This window comes from Leptodactylus fuscus, chromosome 8, assembly GCF_031893055.1.
Source record: "Leptodactylus fuscus isolate aLepFus1 chromosome 8, aLepFus1.hap2, whole genome shotgun sequence".
NCBI lineage: Eukaryota > Metazoa > Chordata > Amphibia > Anura > Leptodactylidae > Leptodactylus > Leptodactylus fuscus.
The window spans coordinates 36094445-36118628 of NC_134272.1; the positions used below are offsets into that span (position 1 = coordinate 36094445).

Here is a 24184-nt window from a genome sequence, read left to right on the forward strand (position 1 = left end):
CTAACCAGCCCAGTTTGGACCAATTAATGGTGGAGGGAGCCTCTAAACAGCCAAGTTTTGGGAAATTCATGGTGGAGGGAGCCTCTAACCAGCCCAGTTTGGACCAATTCATGGTGGAGGGAGCCTCTAAACAGCCCAGTTTGGGCAAATTCATGGTGGAGGGAGCCTCTAAAAAACCCAGTTTGGACCAATTCATGGTGGAGGGAGCCTCTAACCAGCCCAGTTTGGACCAATTCATGGTGGAGGGAGCCTCTAAAAACCCCAGTTTGGACCAATTCATGGTGGAGGGAGCCTCTAACCAGCCCAGTTTGGGCAAATTCATGGTGGAGGGAGCCTCTAAACAGCCCAGTTTGGGCAAATTCATGGTGGAGGGAGCCTCTAACCAGCCCAGTTTGGACCAATTAATGGTGGAGGGAGCCGCTAAACAGCCCAGTTTGGACCAATTCATGGTGGAGGGAGCCTCTAAAAACCCCAGTTTGGACCAATTCATGGTGGAGGGAGCCTCTAAAAAACCCAGTTTGGACCAATTCATGGTGGAGGGAGCCTCTAACCAGCCCAGTTTGGACCAATTAATGGTGGAGGGAGCCTCTAAACAGCCAAGTTTGGACCAATTCATGGTGGAGGGAGCCTCTAAAAACCCCAGTTTGGACCAATTCATGGTGGAGGGAGCCTCTAACCAGCCCAGTTTGGACCAATTAATGGTGGAGGGAGCCTCTAACCAGCCCAGTTTGGACCAATTAATGGTGGAGGGAGCCTCTAACCAGCCCAGTTTGGACCAATTAATGGTGGAGGGAGCCTCTAACCACCCCAGTTTGGACCAATTCATGGTGGAGGGAGCCTCTAAAAAACCCAGTTTGGACCAATTCATGGTGGAGGGAGCCTCTAAACAGCCCAGTTTGGGCAAATTCATGGTGGAGGGAGCCTCTAACCAGCCCAGTTTGGACCAATTAATGGTGGAGGGAGCCTCTAACCAGCCCAGTTTGGACCAATTAATGGTGGAGGGAGCCTCTAACCAGCCCAGTTTGGACCAATTAATAGTGGAGGGAGCCTCTAACCACCCCAGTTTGGACCAATTCATGGTGGAGGGAGCCTCTAAACAGCCAAGTTTGGACCAATTCATGGTGGAGGGAGCCTCTAAAAACCCCAGTTTGGACCAATTCATGGTGGAGGGAGCCTCTAACCAGCCCAGTTTGGGCAAATTCATGGTGGAGGGAGCCTCTAAACAGCCCAGTTTGGGCAAATTCATGGTGGAGGGAGCCTCTAACCAGCCCAGTTTGGACCAATTAATGGTGGAGGGAGCCGCTAAACAGCCCAGTTTGGGCAAATTCATGGTGGAGGGAGCCTCTAAACAGCCCAGTTTGGACCAATTCATGGTGGAGGGAGCCTCTAAAAAACCCAGTTTGGACCAATTCATGGTGGAGGGAGCCTCTAAACAGCCCAGTTTGGGCAAATTCATGGTGGAGGGAGCCTCTAACCAGCCCAGTTTGGACCAATTAATGGTGGAGGGAGCCTCTAAACAGCCAAGTTTTGGGAAATTCATGGTGGAGGGAGCCTCTAACCAGCCCAGTTTGGACCAATTAATGGTGGAGGGAGCCTCTAAACAGCCCAGTTTGGACCAATTCATGGTGGAGGGAGCCTCTAAACAGCCCAGTTTGGGCAAATTCATGGTGGAGGGAGCCTCTAAAAAACCCAGTTTGGACCAATTCATGGTGGAGGGAGCCTCTAACCAGCCCAGTTTGGACCAATTCATGGTGGAGGGAGCCTCTAAACAGCCCAGTTTGGGCAAATTCATGGTGGAGGGAGCCTCTAACCAGCCCAGTTTGGACCAATTAATGGTGGAGGGAGCCGCTAAACAGCCCAGTTTGGGCAAATTCATGGTGGAGGGAGCCTCTAAACAGCCCAGTTTGGACCAATTCATGGTGGAGGGAGCCTCTAAAAAACCCAGTTTGGGCAAATTCATGGTGGAGGGAGCCTCTAACCAGCCCAGTTTGGACCAATTAATGGTGGAGGGAGCCTCTAAACAGCCAAGTTTTGGGAAATTCATGGTGGAGGGAGCCTCTAACCAGCCCAGTTTGGACCAATTAATGGTGGAGGGAGCCTCTAAACAGCCCAGTTTGGACCAATTCATGGTGGAGGGAGCCTCTAAACAGCCCAGTTTGGACCAATTCATGGTGGAGGGAGCCTCTAAACAGCCCAGTTTGGGCAAATTCATGGTGGAGGGAGCCTCTAAAAAACCCAGTTTGGACCAATTCATGGTGGAGGGAGCCTCTAACCAGCCCAGTTTGGGCAAATTCATGGTGGAGGGAGCCTCTAAACAGCCAAGTTTGGACCAATTCATGGTGGAGGGAGCCTCTAAAAACCCCAGTTTGGACCAATTCATGGTGGAGGGAGCCTCTAACCAGCCCAGTTTGGGCAAATTCATGGTGGAGGGAGCCTCTAAAAAACCCAGTTTGGACCAATTCATGGTGGAGAGAGCCTCTAACCAGCCCAGTTTGGACCAATTAATGGTGGAGGGAGCCTCTAAACAGCCAAGTTTGGACCAATTCATGGTGGAGGGAGCCTCTAAAAAACCCAGTTTGGACCAATTCATGGTGGAGGGAGCCTCTAACCAGCCCAGTTTGGACCAATTCATGGTGGAGGGAGCCTCTAAACAGCCCAGTTTGGGCAAATTCATGGTGGAGGGAGCCTCTAAAAACCCCCAGTTTGGACCAATTCATGGTGGAGGGAGCCTCTAAAAACCCCAGTTTGGACCAATTCATGGTGGAGGGAGCCTCTAAAAACCCCAGTTTGGACCAATTCATGGTGGAGGGAGCCGCTAAACAGCCCAGTTTGGACCAATTCATGGTGGAGGGAGCCTCTAACCAGCAGAGTTGGTGGAAATCAGGGTGGAGGGAGCCTCTAACCAGCAGAGTTGGGGGAAATCAGGGTGGAGGAAGCCTAGTATTAGCAGAATTGTGCAACGCTTATGGTGGATGAGTATGAGGATGCGGAGGAATTGGAGAGGTTGAGTACAGACATGGAGTTTCATGTTGGGGTGCTTTACACAGGTGGGCACAAAAATGACGGCTCTACCCAGTGGTGGTTCATTTTTATCAAAGTGAGCCGGTCGGCACTCTCAGCTGACAGACGGGTGCGCTTGTCAGTGATGATGCCACCGGCTGCACTGAACACCCTCTCAGATAGGACGCTGGCGGCAGGACAGGACAGCACCTCCAAGGCATATAGGGCAAGTTCAAGCCACAGGTCCAACTTCGACACCCAATACGTGTAGGGCGCAGAGGGGTCGGAGAGGACAGGGCTGTGGTCGGAAAGGTATTCCCGTAACATGCGCCTATACTTCTCACGCCTGGTGACACTAGGACCCTCCGTGGCGGCACTTTGGCGAGGGGGTGCCATCAAGGTGTCCCAGACCTTAGACAGTGTGCCCCTCGTTTGTGTGGACCGGTGAGAACTTGGTTGCCTACTGGAGGAACTGCCCTCCCTGCCGCCAACGTCACATGCTGGAAACATCTCCATCATATTCTGCACCAATTGCCTGTGGCAAGCATTGATGCGATTGGCCCTCCCCTCTACCGGAATAAAAGACGAGATGTTGTTTTTATACCGGGGGTCAAGGATAGCAAAGATCCAGTACTGGTTGTCCTCCATGATTTTGACAATACGCTTGTCGGTTGTAAAGCACCCCAACATGAACTCAGCCATGTCTGCCACAGTGTTAGTTGGCATGACTCCTCTGGCCCCACCGGAAAGTTCAATCTCCATTTCCTCCTCATCCTCCATGTCTACCCATCCGCGCTGCAACAATGGGACGATTCGAAGTTGCCCGGAAGCCTCCTGTATCACCATCACATCATCGGACAACTCTTCTTCCTCCTCCTCCTCCTCCTCCTCCTCCTCCATTAAACGCAGTGAAGCGGACAGATGTGTGGACCTACTCTCCAGCTGTGACGGATCGGATGCTATCCCTAACTCCTCTGTGTGATCTGAGTTATCCCTGATGTCAATCAGGGATTCTCTCAGAACACACAAGAGCGGGATTGTAAGGCTCACCATCGCATCCTCAGAGCTCACCCTCCTTGTGGACTCCTCAAAGACCCGTAGGATGTCACAAAGGTCTCTCATCCATGGCCACTCATGGATGTGAAACTGAGGCAGCTGACTTTGTGGCACCCTAGGGTTTTGTAGCTGGTATTCCATCAAAGGTCTCTGCTGCTCAACCACTCTATTCAACATCTGAAACGTTGAGTTCCAGCGTGTGGGGACGTCGCACAAAAGCCGGTGTTGTGGCACATGCAGGCGTTGCTGGAGAGATTTTAAGCTAGCAGCGGCTACTGTCGACTTGCGAAAGTGGGCGCACATGCGCCGCACTTTCACCAGTAGCTCTGGAACATTGGGGTAGCTCTTTAGGAAACGTTGCACCACTAGGTTGAAGACGTGAGCCAGGCATGGAACATGTTGGAGTCCGGCAAGCTCCAGAGCTGCTACCAGGTTCCGGCCGTTATCACAAACGACCATGCCTGGGCCCAGGTGCAGCGGCTCAAACCATATTGCCGTCTCATCGAGGAGGGCATCCCTCACCTCGGAGGCAGTGTGCTGTCTGTCCCCCAAGCTGATCAGCTTCAGCACAGCCTGCTGACGTCTACCAACGCCAGTGCTGCAACGTTTCCAACTCGTAGCTGGGGTCAATCTAACAGCGGAGGAGGAGGCGGTGGCGGAGGAGGAGGCGGTGGCGGAGGAGGAGGCGGTAGAGGAGGAGGAGGAGGGGGGTGTTCTTCTCGTGTCCCTGCCAGGAATGTTAGGCGGGGAGACGAGGTACACCGGGCCAGTTTGGGAAGCAGTCCCAGCCTCAACTACATTCACCCAGTGTGCCGTCAGTGAAATGTAGCGTCCCTGTCCGCATGCACTTGTCCACGCGTCGGTGGTCAAGTGGACCTTTGTGCAAAGCGCGGAACTAAGGGCCCGCCTGATGTTGAGTGACACGTGCTGGTGCAAGGCGGGGACGGCACACCGGGAGAAGTAGTGGCGGCTAGGGACGGCATAGCGAGGTGCCGCAGTTGCCATCAGGTCCAGGAAGGCGGGAGTTTCAACAAGCCGGAACGCCAACATCTCCTGGGCCAGCAGTTTAGCGATGTTGGCGTTCAAGGCTTGCGCGTGTGGGTGGTTAGCAGTGTATTTCTGCCGCCGCTCCAATGTCTGAGAGATGGTGGGTTGTTGTAAAGAAACGCCTGATGGTGCCTTTGATGGTGCAGGAGAAGGAGATAAGACAGGACCAGGGGAGGATGAGGTAGAAGTCAACAAAGTGGCGGAGGCAGATGAAGTGGTGTCCTGGCTCGTCCTCTGGAGTGCATCGCCAGCACAGTCAGCAGTGGCAGTGGCAGAGGCAGTGGCAGAGGCAGTGGCAGTGGCGTGAACGGCAGGCGGCCTTTGTCCTGCTGTTGCTGCCTGCCACTGATTCCAGTGCTTGGATTCCAAATGACGGCGCATTGAAGTGGTGGACAGGTTGCTCTTCTCAGAGCCCCTAATCAATTTCGAGAGGCAAATTGTGCAGACAACACTATATCTGTCCTCGGCGCATTCCTTGAAAAAACTCCACACCTTCGAGAAACGTGCCCTCGAGGTGGGAGTTTTTCGGGGCTGGGTACGAACTGGAACATCTTGGGAGATTCCGGGTGTGGCCTGGCTTCGCCTAAGCTGCTGACCTCTGCCTCTGCCTCTAGCTACCCTTTTTGGTGCTGCACCTGCCTCAACATCCACACTACTTTCCCCGCTTGACATCCCCCCTGTCCAGGTCGGGTCAGTGTCCTCATCATCCACCACTTCCTCTTCCAACTCCTGTCTCATCTCCTCCTCCCGCACAATGCGCCGGTCAACTGGATGCCCTGACGGCAACTGCGTCACATCATCGTCGATGAGGGTGGGTTGCTGGTCATCCACCACCAAATCGAACGGAGATGGAGGAGACTCTAGTGTTTGAGCATCTGGACACAGATGCTCCTCTGTTAGGTTCGTGGAATCGTGACGTGGAGAGGCAGGTTGAGGGACAATGAAAGGAGCGGAGAACAGCTCTGGGGAGCAGGGACAGTTTGGGTTATTGTTCTGTAAAGCTTCGGAATTTTGGGAGGAAGGAAGACAAGACTGTTGGGTAATAGGAGGAGAGGAGGCAGAGTCTGACTGGCTGCTGGACAATGTGCTGTAAGCGTTCTCTGACAGCCATTGCAAGACCTGTTCCTGGTTCTCGGGCCTACTAAGGTTTGTACCCTGCAGTTTAGTTAATGTGGCAAGCAACCCTGGCACTGTGGACTGGCGCAATGCTTGCTGCCCCACAGGAGTAGGCACGGGACGCCCTGTGGCTTCACTGCTACCTTGCTCCCCAGAACCATTCCCCCGACCTCGCCCACGGCCTCGTCCACGTCCCTTTCCGGGAGCCTTGCGCATTTTGAATTCCTAGTTAGAAATTGGCACTGTATACCAGTAGTAAAAATTGTGGGTGCACGTAACCCCAATATATTCTTTGAATTACCAGTCAGAAACTGGCACTATATGGCAGTAGCAAGAAATGAGGGTATTTGTATTCCCATTATATTCTTTGAATTCCCAGTCAGACACTGGCACTATATGGCAGTAGCAAGAAATGAGGGTATTTGTATTCCCAATATATTCTTTGAATTCCCAGTCAGACAATGGCACTGTATACCAGTAGTAAAAATTGTGGGTGCACGTAACCACAATATATTCTTTGAATTACCAGTCAGAAACTGGCACTATATGGCAGTAGCAAGAAATGAGGGTATTTGTATTCCCAATATATTCTTTGAATTCCCAGTCAGACAATGGCACTGTATACCAGTAGTAAAAATTGTGGGTGCACGTAACCCCAATATATTCTTTGAATTCCCAGTCAGACACTGGCACTATATGGCAGTAGCAAGAAATGAGGGTATTTGTATTCCCAATATATTCTTTGAATTCCCAGTCAGACAATGGCACTGTATACCAGTAGTAAAAATTGTGGGTGCACGTAACCCCAATATATTCTTTGAATTACCAGTCAGAAACTGGCACTATATGGCAGTAGCAAGAAATGAGGGTATTTATAACCCCAATATATTCTTTGAATTCCCAGTCAGACAATGGCACTGTATACCAGTAGTAAAAATTGTGGGTGCACGTAACCCCAATATATTCTTTGAATTCCCAGTCAGACACTGGCACTATATGGCAGTAGCAAGAAATGAGGGTATTTGTATTCCCAATATACTCTTTGAATTCCCAGTCAGACAATGGCACTGTATACCAGTAGTAAAAATTGTGGGTGCACGTAACCCCAATATATTCTTTGAATTACCAGTCAGAAACTGGCACTATATGGCAGTAGCAAGAAATGAGGGTATTTATAACCCCAATATATTCTTTGAATTCCCAGTCAGACAATGGCACTGTATACCAGTAGTAAAAATTGTGGGTGCACGTAACCAATATATTCTTTGAATTACCAGTCAGAAACTGGCACTATATGGCAGTAGCAAGAAATGAGGGTATTTGTATTCCCAATATATTCTTTGAATTCCCAGTCAGACAATGGCACTGTATACCAGTAGTAAAAATTGTGGGTGCACGTAACCCCAATATATTCTTTGAATTCCCAGTCAGACACTGGCACTATATGGCAGTAGCAAGAAATGAGGGTATTTGTATTCCCAATATATTCTTTGAATTCCCAGTCAGACAATGGCACTGTATACCAGTAGTAAAAATTGTGGGTGCACGTAACCCCAATATATTCTTTGAATTCCCAGTCAGACACTGGCACTATATGGCAGTAGCAAGAAATGAGGGTATTTGTATTCCCAATATATTCTTTGAATTCCCAGTCAGACAATGGCACTGTATACCAGTAGTAAAAATTGTGGGTGCACGTAACCCCAATATATTCTTTGAATTCCCACTCAGACACTGGCACTATATGGCAGTAGCAAGAAATGAGGGTATTTGTATTCCCAATATATTCTTTGAATTCCCAGTCAGACAATGGCACTGTATACCAGTAGTAAAAATTGTGGGTGCACGTAACCCCAATATATTCTTTGAATTCCCAGTCAGACACTGGCACTATATGGCAGTAGCAAGAAATGAGGGTATTTGTATTCCCAATATATTCTTTGAATTCCCAGTCAGACAATGGCACTGTATACCAGTAGTAAAAATTGTGGGTGCACGTAACCCCAATATATTCTTTGAATTCCCAGTCAGACACTGGCACTATATGGCAGTAGCAAGAAATGAGGGCATTTGTATTCCCAATATATTCTTTGAATTCCCAGTCAGACAATGGCACTGTATACCAGTAGTAAAAATTGTGGGTGCACGTAACCCCAATATATTCTTTGAATTCCCAGTCAGACACTGGCACTATATGGCAGTAGCAAGAAATGAGGGTATTTGTATTCCCAATATATTCTTTGAATTCCCAGTCAGACAATGGCACTGTATACCAGTAGTAAAAATTGTGGGTGCACGTAACCCCAATATATTCTTTGAATTCCCAGTCAGACACTGGCACTATATGGCAGTAGCAAGAAATGAGGGTATTTGTATTCCCAATATATTCTTTGAATTCCCAGTCAGACAATGGCACTGTATACCAGTAGTAAAAATTGTGGGTGCACGTAACCCCAATATATTCTTTGAATTCCCAGTCAGACACTGGCACTATATGGCAGTAGCAAGAAATGAGGGTATTTGTATTCCCAATATATTCTTTGAATTCCCAGTCAGACAATGGCACTGTATACCAGTAGTAAAAATTGTGGGTGTATATAGCCCCAAATCTATTGCTAGGGGACTTGCAGGGTATTTCTGGGGTGAAGGTGGGGGGGCACACCGTTGGAACGGGTATCGGGGTATATATCGGGTATACGGGAATACACTGACAGTGTATTCCATTCAGGATCCTGGGAAAGCTGGGTTGCGGCGATTGAGCCCGTCAGTGCCACGTTACACTGACAAGCTTCTCCCTGGAATTTAGCTCTTACAAGAGCTGTTGTGGTTGTCTTCTCCTTCCTATCCTAGCCTGTCCCTGCCTACCCAGAATCTAAGCCCTAGCTAGCTGGACGGAAACCTCCGTCCTCGGTGAATTGCAAGCTCAGAATGACGCGAACCTGGGCGGCGCTGTTCTTTTAAATTAGAGGTCACATGTTTTCGGCAGCCAATGGGTTTTGCCTACTTTTCTCAACGTCACCGGTGTCGTAGTTCCTGTCCCACCTACCCTGCGCTGTTATTGGAGCAAAAAAGGCGCCAGGGAAGGTGGGAGGGGAATCGAGTAATGGCGCACTTTACCACGCGGTGTTCGATTCGATTCGAACATGCCGAACAGCCTAATATCCGATCGAACATGAGTTCGATAGAACACTGTTCGCTCATCTCTAGTTGTAACAGCACTCGTCTAGCACCAAGATCATACTAAGGATACATGAATATAAGGATCTTGCTATTTTACATTTTGATAAACCGATAATTATAAGCCTACCTGCCCTGTCAAGGCGGCCTCTCCACACTAAAATGACTCAGACTCCCATGTATTAAGGGCAATGTGTTTTTTTTTCAGCCATACAATGTCCTGCATACACCACAAATAGCCTCCTCACTGTAGACCTGTGGCCTCTGATTATATTCTAATTAAAATCAGCCTTGTACAGACGGGTGTTGTGCACAAACCGAAATGGACTTCACCTGCACCCCCTAAAAGCACAATGCAACAAACACCATAAAATTGGTCAGAACTGCCAAACAATATAAACAAGAAATGCAGATGCATGTTGCGAAAACAAAAAAGTTACAGCAACACTTTTTCATGATTATATTTTTATGCAAATTAGCTGAAAATGGCTTTTTGGGGCATCGTTTGTATCTTTCTGTCTGCATTTGAACCCTACAAATTGTACAGTGCTGCAGAATATGTTGGCGCTATTATTATTGCTTCTCCTGCCAGGGCTTCATTCTCTGCTCCATCACTAATAGATTAAGTGACATAGTCCAGTGCAGTCAAGGGTGATTATCTGAGATAATGAAGCCCTGGAAACAGTAGAAACGCCCCTAAAGCCCTTTCTAACTACTTTGCATCAGAATAAAACACTGATTGGTATGAAAATAGACCTGCAATAAGAATTATTGCATTATTCAGAATCTTTGCAAAGTGTAGAAGCCACTCTACAAGATACTGTCATTAGTTTGATACCGATTTTCTTGCTGACAGACTCCCTTTTGGGATTCATTATGGTATATACTTTGATTCTATGAACTCCAGGTGCATAAATTTATTCTATAATAAACATGTGTAAGTAGAAAAATCTATATATGGTGTTAGGAGTATTTAGCTGTACTGCTGATATTCAGGAGAGGATCCAGGGACACGCTGGAATCAGTATAAATAAGTACAAGTATAAGTACAAATGAAGAGACTGGAGGAGCGGCACACAATCCGGATACCAAAACTCATTTTATTGAACATGGTATAGACAGATATCAGCTGTGGACAAACAGACAGCAAGGGGCTGTTTTGATCTTACATTGTGTCTAAAGTCTTGGTCACCATATATGGACCTCAAAAAACATAAATAAAAGCTAATCAATAATTAAATGTACCCCAAAATGTTGGCAAATGAAAGTACAACTCACCCCTTAAAGAATAAAAAGTTATGAATTTTGGAAGAGAATATGAGAAAAGTCCCCAAGCATTAACATACAAACTACTAAGAGTTAATAACATTGACTTTTGTTGTTGTACTTGGAATATTTTCCAAGCTATGGTACATATATTACAAATGCTGGCGCACATGCAACTGAAGCTTACGGATCGTATAGTAAGAAGTTCTGCTCCATTTTATTGTGCTATCAATTCTATACCATTTTGAATATGAGTTACGCTGGGTTCACACCAGCGCCCGGTCTCCATTCTGAGGTTTCCATCTTCTGCAGGCAGAAGACGGAAACCTGTCAGACTGTGTCCGGCCGTGAGCGCCGGTGAACGTTTTATGCTTTCTGCGACGAAACCTGTTTTTTTAAACAGGACACAGTACTGCATGTCTGACTTTGTGTCTGGTTGAAAAAAAAAACAAAACGCGGAGAGCACAAAACGCTCACTGGAGCTCACGGCCGGACACTTTTCAAACCCATTCATTTGAATGGGTTTGAAAAATGCCTGCAGGATTCTGCCTCCTGCCTAGTTTCGGGCAGGAAACGGAAATCTTGAAGAGGAGACCCCGGGCGGAGATGTGAACGAGCCCTTAACGAACGTGCCAAAAGTTTTCTGACACCAACCTGTACTTTTGACAATATAGTAATTTTGTGGGTAAAACTCTTTAAAAATGTGTTGTACTACCATTGGGATGGGATATAATGTTCTTATCTTATTTTTATTTTAAACAGATAGTAATTCTGGTTCTTCAAGGGACTGGGCTACAGATCAAGGAATTCCTTTTTCATACACCTTTGAGCTAAGAGATAATGGAACTTATGGATTTGTTCTTCCTGAGAACCAAATTCAGCCGACATGTGAAGAGGCTACCGCTGGGATATTATCCATTGTTGACTATCTAAATGAAAAACATTTTAACAGCGCTTCAAGTATTTTCTCCGGCACTTTGTGGATTAATCTCAGCTTTTCCATTGTCATTGGCACATATTGTTCCTTATATTGATGTTATTGAATATAACTTGCAATCTGCCAATAAACAGTAAGCAGAGTTAAATTAAGCTATTGTTTTTGTTTGGTTCCTTGCCTAAAATGGAAACCCAATTTGCTTAAAAAAAGCAGCTACCCATGGAAAGGCTATAATGGGGTCCGCCGGGTTTCCACCCCAAAAAAATGTGGAGAAAAATGTGCATTTTTCAAGTGGAATGGGGCATGGAAACCCTGAATAGAAAGTGAGCGCTGGTGTGAATCCAGCCTGAAATGAAAACAAAAGCTATTGTGTCTTTTCTTTCTGTTGATGGTGTCAACAATTTATATAAAGGAAGGAGTGTATCTTCACTAACTTTTTAATAAACTTTGCATAAAATCAAGGTACAAGAGAATATAAGAAATTTTGTATTATATCTTATCAAAAATATATTTATAATCAATAATATACACTGCTCAAAAATATAAAGGTTACACTTAAATAACACCTCTGATCTGAATGAATGAAATATTCTCATTGAATACTTTGTTCTGTACAACGTTGAATGTGATGACAACAAAATCACAAAAAAATCATCAATAGAAATAAAAGTTATTAACCAATGGAGGCCTGGATTTGGAATCACCCCCAAAATTAAAGTGGAAAATCCCACTACAGGCTGTTCCAACTTTGAAGTAATGTCCTTAAAACATGTCAAAATGAGGCTCAGTAGTGTGTGTGGCCTCCACGTGCCTGTATGACCTCCCTACGATGCCTGGGCATGCTCCAGATGAGGTTGCGAATGGTCTCCTGAAGGATCTCCTCCCAGACCTGGACTAAAGCATCTGCCAACTCCTGGACAGTCTGTGGTGGTATGTTACGTTGGTGGATGGAGCAAGACATGATGTCCCAGATGTGCTCAATCGGATTCAGGTCTGGGGAATGGGCGGGCCAGTTCATAGCTTAAATGTCTTCATTTTGCAGGAACTGCTGACACTCCAGCCACATGAGGTCTGGCATTGTCCTGCATTAGGAGGAACCCAGGGCCAACCGCACCAACATATGGTCTCACATTGTATCTCTAAAGGAGGCACAAAGTTTCATAGGAAAAAAGGCACTACATTCAGGTGAGCCTAACCGATTTGTGATGATGGCAATAGATTCCCTTTAAGGAAAAAATGAAACATTTCATAGAGGAGCTACCAGATTTCTGAACTAACATCACTTTAGACACATGAAAGCTTTTACACTACTGGAAACTAATAAAGGACTCATCCTTCAAGATCATTTTAATGTGCTTATGCATACTATAAGGCCGGGTTCAGACGGGGTTTTTTGGTCCAGAATTTGATCTGGAGACCGCCTCAAATTCCGGACCAAAAAAACAGGTAGCCGCATCTGGATGCTGGTGCTGTACATGAAGAAAGAGCAGGTCGCTTCTTTTTTCCGCGAGCAAGAACAAACTGCTCACAGTTTTTGGACAGGATTTTGACACAGATTTTGCGGGCTTTTCCAGAGAGAATCCATCTGAAGATAGGTCATGTTACTTTTTTTTCTGCTAGCTGAAAAAAAGTGCCAGCGGAAAATATCTGCTTGTGACTCCCTATGGGTCCACACGGAGGATAAAGGTGAGGAATTTGGTGTGGAATTTCAGCGCTGAAAAAAAGCCACCCGTTGACTTACTTTTGAAGTCAATGGGAGGCTTTTTTTTCAGCGCTGAAATTCCACACCAAATTCCTTACCATTTTCCTCCATGTGAATGGACCCTTTGAAATGAATGGGAGGCAGATTTTGAGAAGGATTCAAAATCCACCTACAAAAAAACTCCATTTGAACTGACCCTTACACCACCTCTCTGTGTATAACACTGTGTTTCTTCTTATACCATGCTTGATGAAGAGAGTGAGACCTGAGTAGACTCGAAAGCTTGTCTTGTAGCAACTTTTATTTTTTCATTTAACCATTTATCAAACCACGTATCAAAACTGTAGGACTGCTATTTTGTTTCTGTCCTTGAGAGCAATACTACATTTTGTTTGCATGTTGATTGAAAAAATAAATAACGCAACAAGAAAGAATCGCAGGAAGAGAATGAACCTTTGTGTATGTGAATATAATGATAAGAAATGTAAGTAATACAGTCAACCATCAAACTTAACTGAACTTGAATTGTTTTGTAAAGAGGAATGGTCCAAAATACCTTCATCCAGGATCCAGGAACTGATTAAATCTACAGGAAGCGACTAGAGGCTGTAATCTTTGCAAAAGGAGGAACTACTAAATATTAATGTCACTTTTCTGTTGAGGTGCCCATACTTTTGCACCGGTCACATTTTGGCTTAATGCATATTGCACATTTTCTGTTAGTACAATAAACCTCATTTCAATCCTGAAATATTACTGTGTCCATCAGTTATTAGATATAGCAAACTGAAATGGCTGTTGCAAACACCAAAATATTTAGAACTAAAAATGATTAAGATTAGTAGGGGTGCACAAACTTTTTCATAGGACTGTATTTACAATATTACAGGGAAGGGATAATATTGAGGAAAACTGTACAATTGAAAGAAGGCAGTAGTCTCCTGTTGAGCGGACTCTAATCTGGATACAACATGGGATGCAGGCATTGGGGGGAATACCAGTTCTATATGATATCCTGTGGCACATTTGCTTACAGATGTTGCAGCTGGGCTTGTAGATCTTGTATAGGTTACTAAGGATGACATACAAGCTGATTCTATAAAGGCTAATTTTCTGATAAATCTGGCAACTCAGTAGGCCATTGTACTACAATTTGACAGAGTTATTCCTGGGAAACCCTTGCTCTCTGTCTGAATGGCTGGATTCTCTCTACTGATAGCCAATGACCTCTCACCACAAAAGAAGCCTCTGAGAGCCTTTGCATCAGGGGGCAGAACTTTTTTACCCCTTCTTGTGCCAAGACCAAGTGTCTAATCAGAGCACCTGTAATAATTTACACATCTTCCGGAGACATAAGTGCATGCTGAATTTTCCAACAATCTGATATTGCTAGCAATATTTTTTGTCAATGAGTATATAAACTTTGTATAGATACTTTAGTTAATAAATGTTGACAAGCCGCTTTATCCATAGGATTACCAACGGTAATTACCACCCATTAACTTTTATTACTATTGGCCCTACTTGTATAAAACTAAACTAAAGGTTATTTCTGTAACTTAACCTCTCCTGACGCATTTTTCAATTTTCATTTTTGACTCTCCAGCTTCCAAACCCTATAACTATTTAACTATAACATATGAGAGCTTTAAGGGGTTGACCACTTTCAGACTAATATTGAGAGACAAATGTTATGGTGTTACGGTTCTGTGTGTTTATATAAAAAATTATGTTTTTCTTTACGACTACAGAACCGCCGGACTGCAGGACACTGCAGGGAGGTCCACAGACCCAGATGGGCGGCCGTGTGCCAGTACCAGGCAGCAGTGTGTCTGAACAGGGAGTAACGCAAATGCACCAGTTCACTTCACTGGGTGAATGCGTCAGGGCTGCAGCAGTGTGAACGGGCTGCGACAAGGTTGTACCAGTTGCACCAGTTAACTTCACTGGGCAACTGTGTTACACAATGGAGATTTACTCCAGTTAACCTCACTGGGTAAATAGCTTTTTGCAGCCTCAGTGTTTACCAGACTGCAATCAAGTTTTACACCAGTTCACTGCACTGTGTAAATAGTTTTGGTGCAGCTTCAGGTGGACCAGCTGCAACAAGACTGCCAGGGGTTAACGTCACCCCTAACAGCAACACAAATGGCTCCGCACAGCTTGGAGCTATAACACACAGACAATGACAGAAAGCCTAGCTAAAGAGACCAAGCCTGCCGCCAGTCCACCGGCTGGTACAGAGTCCACTGTAGTGTGGAGCTGCCAGTACATTCAGGACTTATAGGTCTTGCTAACAGCACTGGTTGGAAGCTATGTTAACCCCACACAGCGGCCTAACCTAGCTACCTGCCCAACTACTGAAGCAGCCTGGAGCTACTGTCATACCTTCCTGTCTATAGTGTTTCTTAGATAAAGTGTGAGCACCGGGCGGGCGTCGCCTCACACTTTATAAAGGAAAGTCCCCGCCCATCAGGGGCGGTGGCCATGACCTCTTCGGTCATGCTCAGTAGGGCCACGATGTGACTTAGTTTCTGAGCGACTTTGAAATGCCTGAGCATGCTCAGTAGGGCCACGATGGGACTTAGTTTCTGAGCGACTTTGAAATGCCTGAGCATGCTCAGTAGGGCAAGATCTGGACTTATACTCCAGTCGTCTCACCGTTCGACGTCGAGGGCGAGAGTTGGGTTGGCCCGCAGGTGGCGCTGTGCGCCTGAAGGCAAACCTGCGGGAACCCATCCTAACATATGGTTTGTATAATATAAAGTTGTACAATTTTCCAATATACTTTCTGTATCTATTCCTCACAGTTTTCTAGATCTCTGCCTTCTGTTACTCATTCTGTTACCTCTAGTGGCTAAAAGTCTGACTGTGGTCATGTGATTTACGGTCCATGGTCATGTGATGAGCACACAGGTGCCGCTCATAGTCACAGCACAATAATCAAGAACCAAAACACAAAACCAACCTATTATAGTAATTATAAGTCACTCCAAAAAAGTAAAATATAAATTTATTGAAATAAATTACAAAGTAGATATCAAAAACAAGAGACTACAGCAGGGCAAGATGGAAATGCTGGAACAGACACAAAAACACAAGACAAACTGTCCTAGGGCTGAATTACAAATAAATTTATGACCAGCGCATAAAATACATGAAATACAATGAAAGATCACACATTTTTATAATCAGTCATCAAAACCTGCACATGGATGCACATAAATGCTTGTACAAAGCCAAGCCATATATACTAGTATACTATGCCTATGGAATATCACTAAGTCCACAATGGAAGAAACAAGTAGATAAATAACAGAATTTCAAAAATAAATACCTAGTGACATGATTGTAGACAAATCAGCCCAGGGACACCAGGAGCCCATCTCTACGCGTTTCGCCAGCACAGCACAGTCACCCATATAAGGGTTACTAATATGTGAGACACATGAGGGTACTAATAAAGGACCTTAATTATGAAGATACCTAATTATTACCTCCATATGTCCCACATATCAGTAACTCTTATGTAAGGCACACAGGGGGTTAATGTGAGGGACATGATGGGGTTAACTGCTATTACTATGAGGCACGTGAAGTTACTAAGCTGTAATGCACATAACCAGACTTTTTACCGGAAATGGTACATTTCCCCGAATAAGTTTTTTTAGTTTTTTTGTGGTAAAGTTAGGGGCCTCAGCTTACATTTGGGTCAGCTTATACTCGAGTATATACGGTACCTTTATTTTGCGGATCCATACGATTATGTAGATACTTAATACACTGTATAGCATTCGGTCAATCAATGCTGGTTCTGCAGGACGAGTAAGTTCACATTAGCGCTTGCCTCCCATCCGTAAGGACCCCCCCGAACAGAATATCAGCGCAACTGCAAGCGCTTTGCAGTTGAAGCGCACAGACCCATTATAGTCTATGGGGTCCATGTACTTTAACTGCACAGCACTCCTAAACACTTTCCTCCTGCTACTCGTGGACTTGGTGACCTTCGGGGGAATTTACACATAGTAAAGTGGAGCGCAATCTGTGTCAGCAGTTTGCGCGCTCAAAAAGATCCCATTGATCTCAATGGGAGTTACGAGCATATACGCCGCGTAATATATATCACTCCTACAGTCTTTTAGGTAATTGTTTTGCATATTTAATAAATCTGGCAGCAAAATGATACAAATTCTACTTAACTAAGCTACAGTACCAAAAAAAAAATATTACGTTTTCAGATTATTTTCTGCATTTCACCATTGTAGTACGTACATAGAGGTATTACAAAAAAGGACAGAAAAATATTATTTAGTCACTATTCTCATAAAAAATGGTTTCATTTGTTATCTGTATAATTTTTTCAGGCACTCATGAAGAAATGGTTCACAGTATATAAATGTTAATAGCAGTACATATATGGCAGAAACTATAGCAATGATACACGTTATCTGTTCTAGAGTCTATTTCTGAGTTATTTATTATAAGAATCTGAAGGGATGGGCTTAGATTGTGTTATCTGAAGTATTTTAATGCTTTTAGGTTAGATTCTTGTAAGAGAATACAGATATTTCCCAGAGTATTCTTTTAACCAAGGCAAAGAAAATGACTGCTCTCAGGATGAAGGTTGTCCACTATTTCACGATTATTCTAGTCTCCCTAACAGTCAAGGCATTGGCTATACAAGTCCAGTACCGAGGGTAAGTTAGGAGCAATATGACAATTATAGCTCTAAATACTATTGTTTATTTTACTCTTGTTTATGGGTGTAATAGATTTTTTTTGTCTCATTAATGTAGTGGAACTTCAAAGAAATAACAATTGATTTTTGTATTTTTAATAATGTGATAGAGAAATAATGTATAGCTCTGTGCAGATGAGTAACCTAAAGCTCCTGGGCTCCAATGCAAAATCTGTTATGGGGCCTCCACTTACCATGTACTATCTATAATACTAGTGTCTTCTTAGACTTTAGAGAGGCCTTTGGACCCCCTAAGGTTCCATGGCCAAAAACTATTGCTACCTCTGCACCCCTATAGCTATGACTCTGACTCAGTGATTTAGTCATTGCATATCAGGTGAAAAAAAAAAAAAAAAAAAACTTTTAAAATATCAAATTGTTTTGCAAACTTATCTAGAAATGTGCCTGATGGGGCTATCAGATTTCAAAATTTAAGACAATAGAACCCTATTTGCCTAAGCTTTTGAAACTGATACCATCAAGGATGATGACCCCACTCCATCATTCTCCATCATAAGTCAGGCCAATTTTATGACATCAACCGGCAATTAAAAGTAAAGTATTACAATTTATTTTTTACTTATGACAGACTTTATAACAGATCTATAAGTAGAAATACTACAGTACATAAGTTAATAAAAATGTGGCAGAATTTTGGTAAAATTTGCTCCAAAAATTCAACACTGTGCGCCAATAAAATGCGCCAAAATGTACCAATATTTTGGAGCGTTTTCTCTTTCTGGGACACTAAATCAATTATTGTAAAGTTAGACTACAAAATCTATGAATTGAAGACTAAATTTACATTTCTAGAACTTAGACAACATCAGTTTATCTTCCCCATTTCTACTCTTTTTTTTACTTTCTGAGATTTTTTTAAAAAAATTCCTTAGCCTTATTGTTGGACAGTTATCTTGCCATTCATTAAAAATAAATTAAAATTAAAATATTTTAAAGATGGCTTCTCATTGTTGAAAAGACATTGTATTTGTGTACAGCAAACTATGTGTCTCAGATTTGAACTAAGTCCAAAGTCAGGTTCAAACCCAATAGAACAAAACTTCAAGTTATCCAAGTTAAACAGTACAAGATGCCAGAGTACAAAGATCATATTTCACAAAAAGTAGTTTAGTAGTGTGACATTAACCTTTCGCAGCTGGTGGGGTTTTTTTTGGAAATTTTGCACCACCGGTAGTCAGGCCAGTTTTCAAACTTATGTGTACAAATAAAACCTAAATTACAACATTGAAAAAGCAGTCCCAAAATTGTAGTAGTCACTTATATCTATATATTGAAAGTAGATACTGGCTACACTGTCAAAATGCCACTCTGCACCGTATATGAACAGGCGCCTTCCTGCAATTTTGAATTAAAGTTTATATATAAAATTTATATTAGTTGTTAAAGGTATAACCCAAACAAAAAGTTTTGCACCACTTCTCCTAAAAATAAGAATTCTACATTTGCAGAGTTCATGAACATCATTTAAATAGCACATATTTTCAGAAAATCACCAAAACTAGAAGAAACAAAAGTCTGCTTTTTGGCGGAGGCCCACATTGTGGAAATGCATAAATATAAGTAGAAGTATATATGTCTTATTCATTTTGTAGCCATTCTTGGCTTTGGCTGAAAAAAAAAACACAGCAAAATCTCCAACAAAAAAAGCCGAGTTTCTGCAATGTGAGGCCTCAGCTTTAGGCTCGAAATTTTAAAAAGCATCCACCTATAAAACGCAGGATTGCACACCTTCAAAAACACTGAAACAGAAGCCAAGGAGTATTTTTCCACCATCCACTAATTTGTTAAAAACATATACTGCACTTGGCAAACCAAAACCTATTTTTTGAGAGTGGAGACTGCACAGCATACCATATATAAAATACATCTTTATTTAATATATACCACCACCTTCATGCAACTTTGCAGCAAATCGAGATTACAAACATAAATTGCACAAAAATATTTCATTTGCAATAGTCTGTGCTCAAACAAACCCTTTCTGCACACAAAATGTACTTTCCAAACAACTATAATATGTGAGGAACTCATACATACCACAAAGGTGCTAAAGAAAATGCCAAAATCTTAGAAATGTGTCAACCAAGGTAAGAAAATAATCTCCCATCCACCTATACAAAATCTAGTCAATCGTTGTAATCTCTAGTGTAGTGATAACTAGGATTTCAGACTGGTGTAATATGGATGCTTAATTCATCACATATTACTGACACAGCCTTGAATTTCCCACAGTTCATCATTCCTGTAGAGAGCTATAACTCTGGGTTTGATGACCTGCTAAAAATGTAGGTGTTGTGTCAGCACTATAGTTGTAAAAATAAAACCACCTACTATTAGAAAACAGATTACACAATGTCATTGACACTAATATGCCCATCTGATTTTTTACAGTCAGTGGTAAACTTTTCCCGCTTGTCCGAATACCCATCTGATTAGCCCCAATGGGTTTTTACATTACCCCTCTTTGTGACAAAGAGCAAAACTAAAGTATGCTCTTCGATTGATAGCAGAAGTCAATGTTATCCCTCCCCCTTGGATCAGTCACAATTTATGCACAAATAATGATATATTTTCATTCTCTGTGCAGTTTGTCCATGATGTCCTGAGATTCTGACTGAGGCTTGGGGAGGGTTATAGCCCAATATAGCTTATAGCCCAGTGTATGCTCTTTTAAGTCTCTGCTTCTCGCTCAGAAGCAATAACAGAGAAATTCTAGAGAAACACTGACCAGTATTGATGTTAATATAGCATTTAGGTGAGATAGAAACTCGGGGCTAGCGTCAGCACCCGGATTATCCAGGCAAGTGCTGGGGCCCCAAACTCCTGAGGGGGCCCACTTGGAAGGGCATAGAGTATGAGGACCACTGGCTCACCATGATATTGTTCCCCGACCGCTATATATACTGCTAATGGAATGGGGCCTAGTGATTGCCAGGCCCCCTTCCAATAGATGCCAGCCCAAGGGAGGTGATTAAAAAAAACAACAAAAAAAACACTCTAGGTAAATATGAAGTTTCTACAGGGCCTGCTCCAGGTTTGTTTGGGTCCTTGGACAACAGAGCCCCAATGGGCCCCTTTTGTGCTCCAGATTTCTTCCGACCAGTGACTGAGGTCCTGCTCCCCAGGCCTCACTGCTGGGGCCTGTAATTAGGCCCCAGCAGTCATGTGGGGCATTGCCAGCATAATGACTTGATTGTGCCTATGTGACCACCGAGGCCAAATCACAGAACCCAGCAGTGACATCTGGGGAGAAGCACCTTGGTCACAAGGCAGAAGAGGACCCAGGATGAATCGAGTATACCCAGGAGAAGTAAGGTGAGTATAAGTGTTTGTTATTTTTTAATCACTTCCTGAGGGCCTCTTATATAATCTGGGGTCTTTGGTGTCCTTAGAGAATAATGAGAATAGCACTAGCTCTAGGTGGAGGGGGAGGCTCTTGGGAACACATAATATTTTGTGTGGGACAATATACAGCATATAATACTGCATATAATACTCTTCAGAACATACAATACTGTGTGGGAGCACTGTGGAGCATATAATACTGAGTGGGGCCACTGCAGAGCATATAATACTGAGTGGGGCCACTGCAGAGCATATAATACTGCGTGGGGCCACTGTGGAGCATATAATACTGTGTGGGGGCCACTGTGGAGTGTCACACAGTGAAATCTGGCACTGAATTTGCAGCAGATTTCATACCTAAATCAGCAGCAGATTCCTCCCTCATTCTGTCTCCTACTGAAACTAATTGGAGCAGGAAGCTGGGGAAAAAAAGTGTCCTGCTGGTTCTTGTGCAGATTCTGCAGGTGATTCAGAGGCCACGGCTTGAGACTCCCCACTAGTTAGACTCATTCATTTAGGCCTCATCAAAGGTGGAAAGCAGCAACAGAATACTGATGTTCTGCATCATGAGCTGGGGGTAGAAAATAAAGACTAATCAAAGGCAGATGTCCGCCTCAAATTCCTCTTTAATTTCTGAAGTCTAACAGGTTGTATATGTTTGTAGGGACTGGACTGTGTTACAGTCCAATCCAGTAGGTCTCCCTCAGAAAAAAACACTAATTTCAATAGTTGTTTTTTTTTTGTTTGTTTTTTTTGTGCAGTATGTATGAGTTTCTCCAAAAGGGGTCCATTGGAGCTCTGCTGCTCAAGGGCCCACACAAACCTGGAGCCGGCCCTGTAGAAGCTTGATATTTAGCTTTAGCAGCCTCTGTCAGTGACTCTGTATCTCCCCTCTCTCAGTCAACTCCTGTTTATTCATCCCCCCTTCTATTTAATGTAATAACTTAGCAGGGAGTTCAGAGTAAATATAAGTTTGGGACTGAGTTAGGGGGCGTTCACACTACCGTCATTGTCCGACAGGTAGTGTCCGCTCCTAGTGTCCGTTCAAAATCTCTCACGGACATTAGGAGCGGACACTAGCTGTGTCCGTGACATTTTTCATTCATTTAAATGGCGATCGGGTGCATTCTTTTGCACTCCGTGCCCTTCCTTCACTGTCCACATGTAAAGATGTCTGACTTTTCAAGCGGACAGAAAAAATCTACATGTCGGGTTTTGCTGTCCGCTTGAAAAGTCGGACATCTTTACAAACGGACAGTTAAGGACAGGCACGGAGTGCAAAAGAACGCACCCGATCACCATTTAAATGGATGGAAAGTGGCATGGACACAGCTAATGTCCGCTGCTAATGTCCGTGCGAGATTTTGAACGGACACTACCTGTCGGACACTGACGGTAGTGTGAACGCCCCCTAAAAAGCCAAGTAAGTGGAGCAAGAAACATTTTTTCTGTAATAAGATATATTAAGAAGTTTCTTATAGTGAAATGGATTTTCTGTGGGAGAACCAACATTGCTTAGCTACAATAGTATCAAGCACAATCCAAATACATGACTTGTTAATCTGTTATCTTTTAATTCTTTAATATTAGACACCAAGTTTTAAATATCATCCCAGAGACACCAAACCATGTTGCGTACATCAAAGAAATATGCCATAATGAACAGGTAGGTTACAATTATACTTGATGGGTTTATGTACTTTTTGAATATCATTGCAAAGCTGCAGTATATGCCATATGGGGCCCCTGGCCTAAGGCTGTTGCCCCACAATTGTGATTTTACATTACCTGCAAAGTGAATGGGATTCTGGCTAACTCCTTCCACACATTGCAGAAACATATTCTGTAGCAGAAAAGCTACCTTTTCAAAAAATGTTTTGAAAATCACAGCATGTCATTTATACCTGCAGATACGCTGGCATTTTCCTATAGGTGTAAAAAGAGCAGAAATTCTGCAGAAGAAAACTCTCACAATGATGCTTTTGCACTGCATTTTTTCCACACCGTTTTTTTGCTGTTTCGGTACGTGGGGCCATAGCCTTATGCTTGTTTTTTTCTTAAACAGAAAGGTTAATTATTATATCATACAGAAAAAGAGTAACATTGAATAACATTGCCTATAGAAAATAGAAAAAAAAAATCTATAAAAATTAACAATATAATATGTATTCTCCTCACTTAAGGGGTTACGTAGAATTCAACTGGTTAATAGGGCCAAAACATTCAGGAGAGCACTGCAGCCTCTTCACTGATTGCCAAGCACAGTGCAGTACATTGTAAAGGGGCTGTGCTTATATTGCAGTTCAGCCCCATTCACTTGAATGGGTCTGAACAGCTGTACCATGTGACCTATAAACATTTATACTGAAACCCCATGTTCCAAAAACTGCTTTTTTGTTGCAGATTTTGCGGTGTTTTTTTTAGCTAAAGCCAGGAGTGTATTGTGAAGAAGGTAGAAGTATAAAAAGTATAAATATATTTCCCATTCCTTTTGTAGTAATTCCTTCCTTCTGAGCTTTGACGCAAAAAAACGCAACATTTTCTGCAACAACAAAAAAAACTGCTGCCCTGGAACTCTGTTTAACATGCTGCAAGTTGAGGTGTCATTGTATTCTGTTTTATTGCAGCTCGACTTGTGGAAACCAAGCTATGTAGAAGATATCTACCCTGGCAGAGAAGTACATTTACGGGTCCCATCATCTCTCCTGCACAATATTAAACAAAATTTTCATCAAAAAAAGATGTCATTTAAGTAAGTTTGTTTTATAAAATGAGATCT

At 43.5% G+C, this 24184-nt stretch overlaps 3 protein-coding genes across 3 annotated transcripts in view; all 3 read left to right on the plus strand.

Moving 5' to 3' along the window:
* LOC142217406 (carboxypeptidase O-like) overlaps positions 1-11736 on the plus strand; it is a 37999-nt gene extending 26263 nt beyond the window's left edge. Inside the window, exon 11 of the mRNA XM_075285634.1 lies at positions 11425-11736. Coding sequence (XP_075141735.1) covers positions 11425-11696 — 272 coding nt within the window. The 3' untranslated portion in view covers positions 11697-11736. The remainder of the gene's footprint in view (positions 1-11424) is intronic.
* The window catches only part of LOC142216492 (gamma-crystallin-1-like), a 347542-nt gene that overhangs the window by 193505 nt on the left and 129853 nt on the right, over positions 1-24184 (plus strand). The gene's annotated exons all lie outside the window — the stretch shown is intronic.
* LOC142216786 (carboxypeptidase O-like) overlaps positions 17904-24184 on the plus strand; it is a 46500-nt gene continuing 40219 nt past the window's right edge. Inside the window, exons 1-3 of the mRNA XM_075284817.1 lie at positions 17904-17998; positions 22996-23071; positions 24033-24157. Coding sequence (XP_075140918.1) covers positions 17904-17998; positions 22996-23071; positions 24033-24157 — 296 coding nt within the window. The remainder of the gene's footprint in view (positions 17999-22995; positions 23072-24032; positions 24158-24184) is intronic.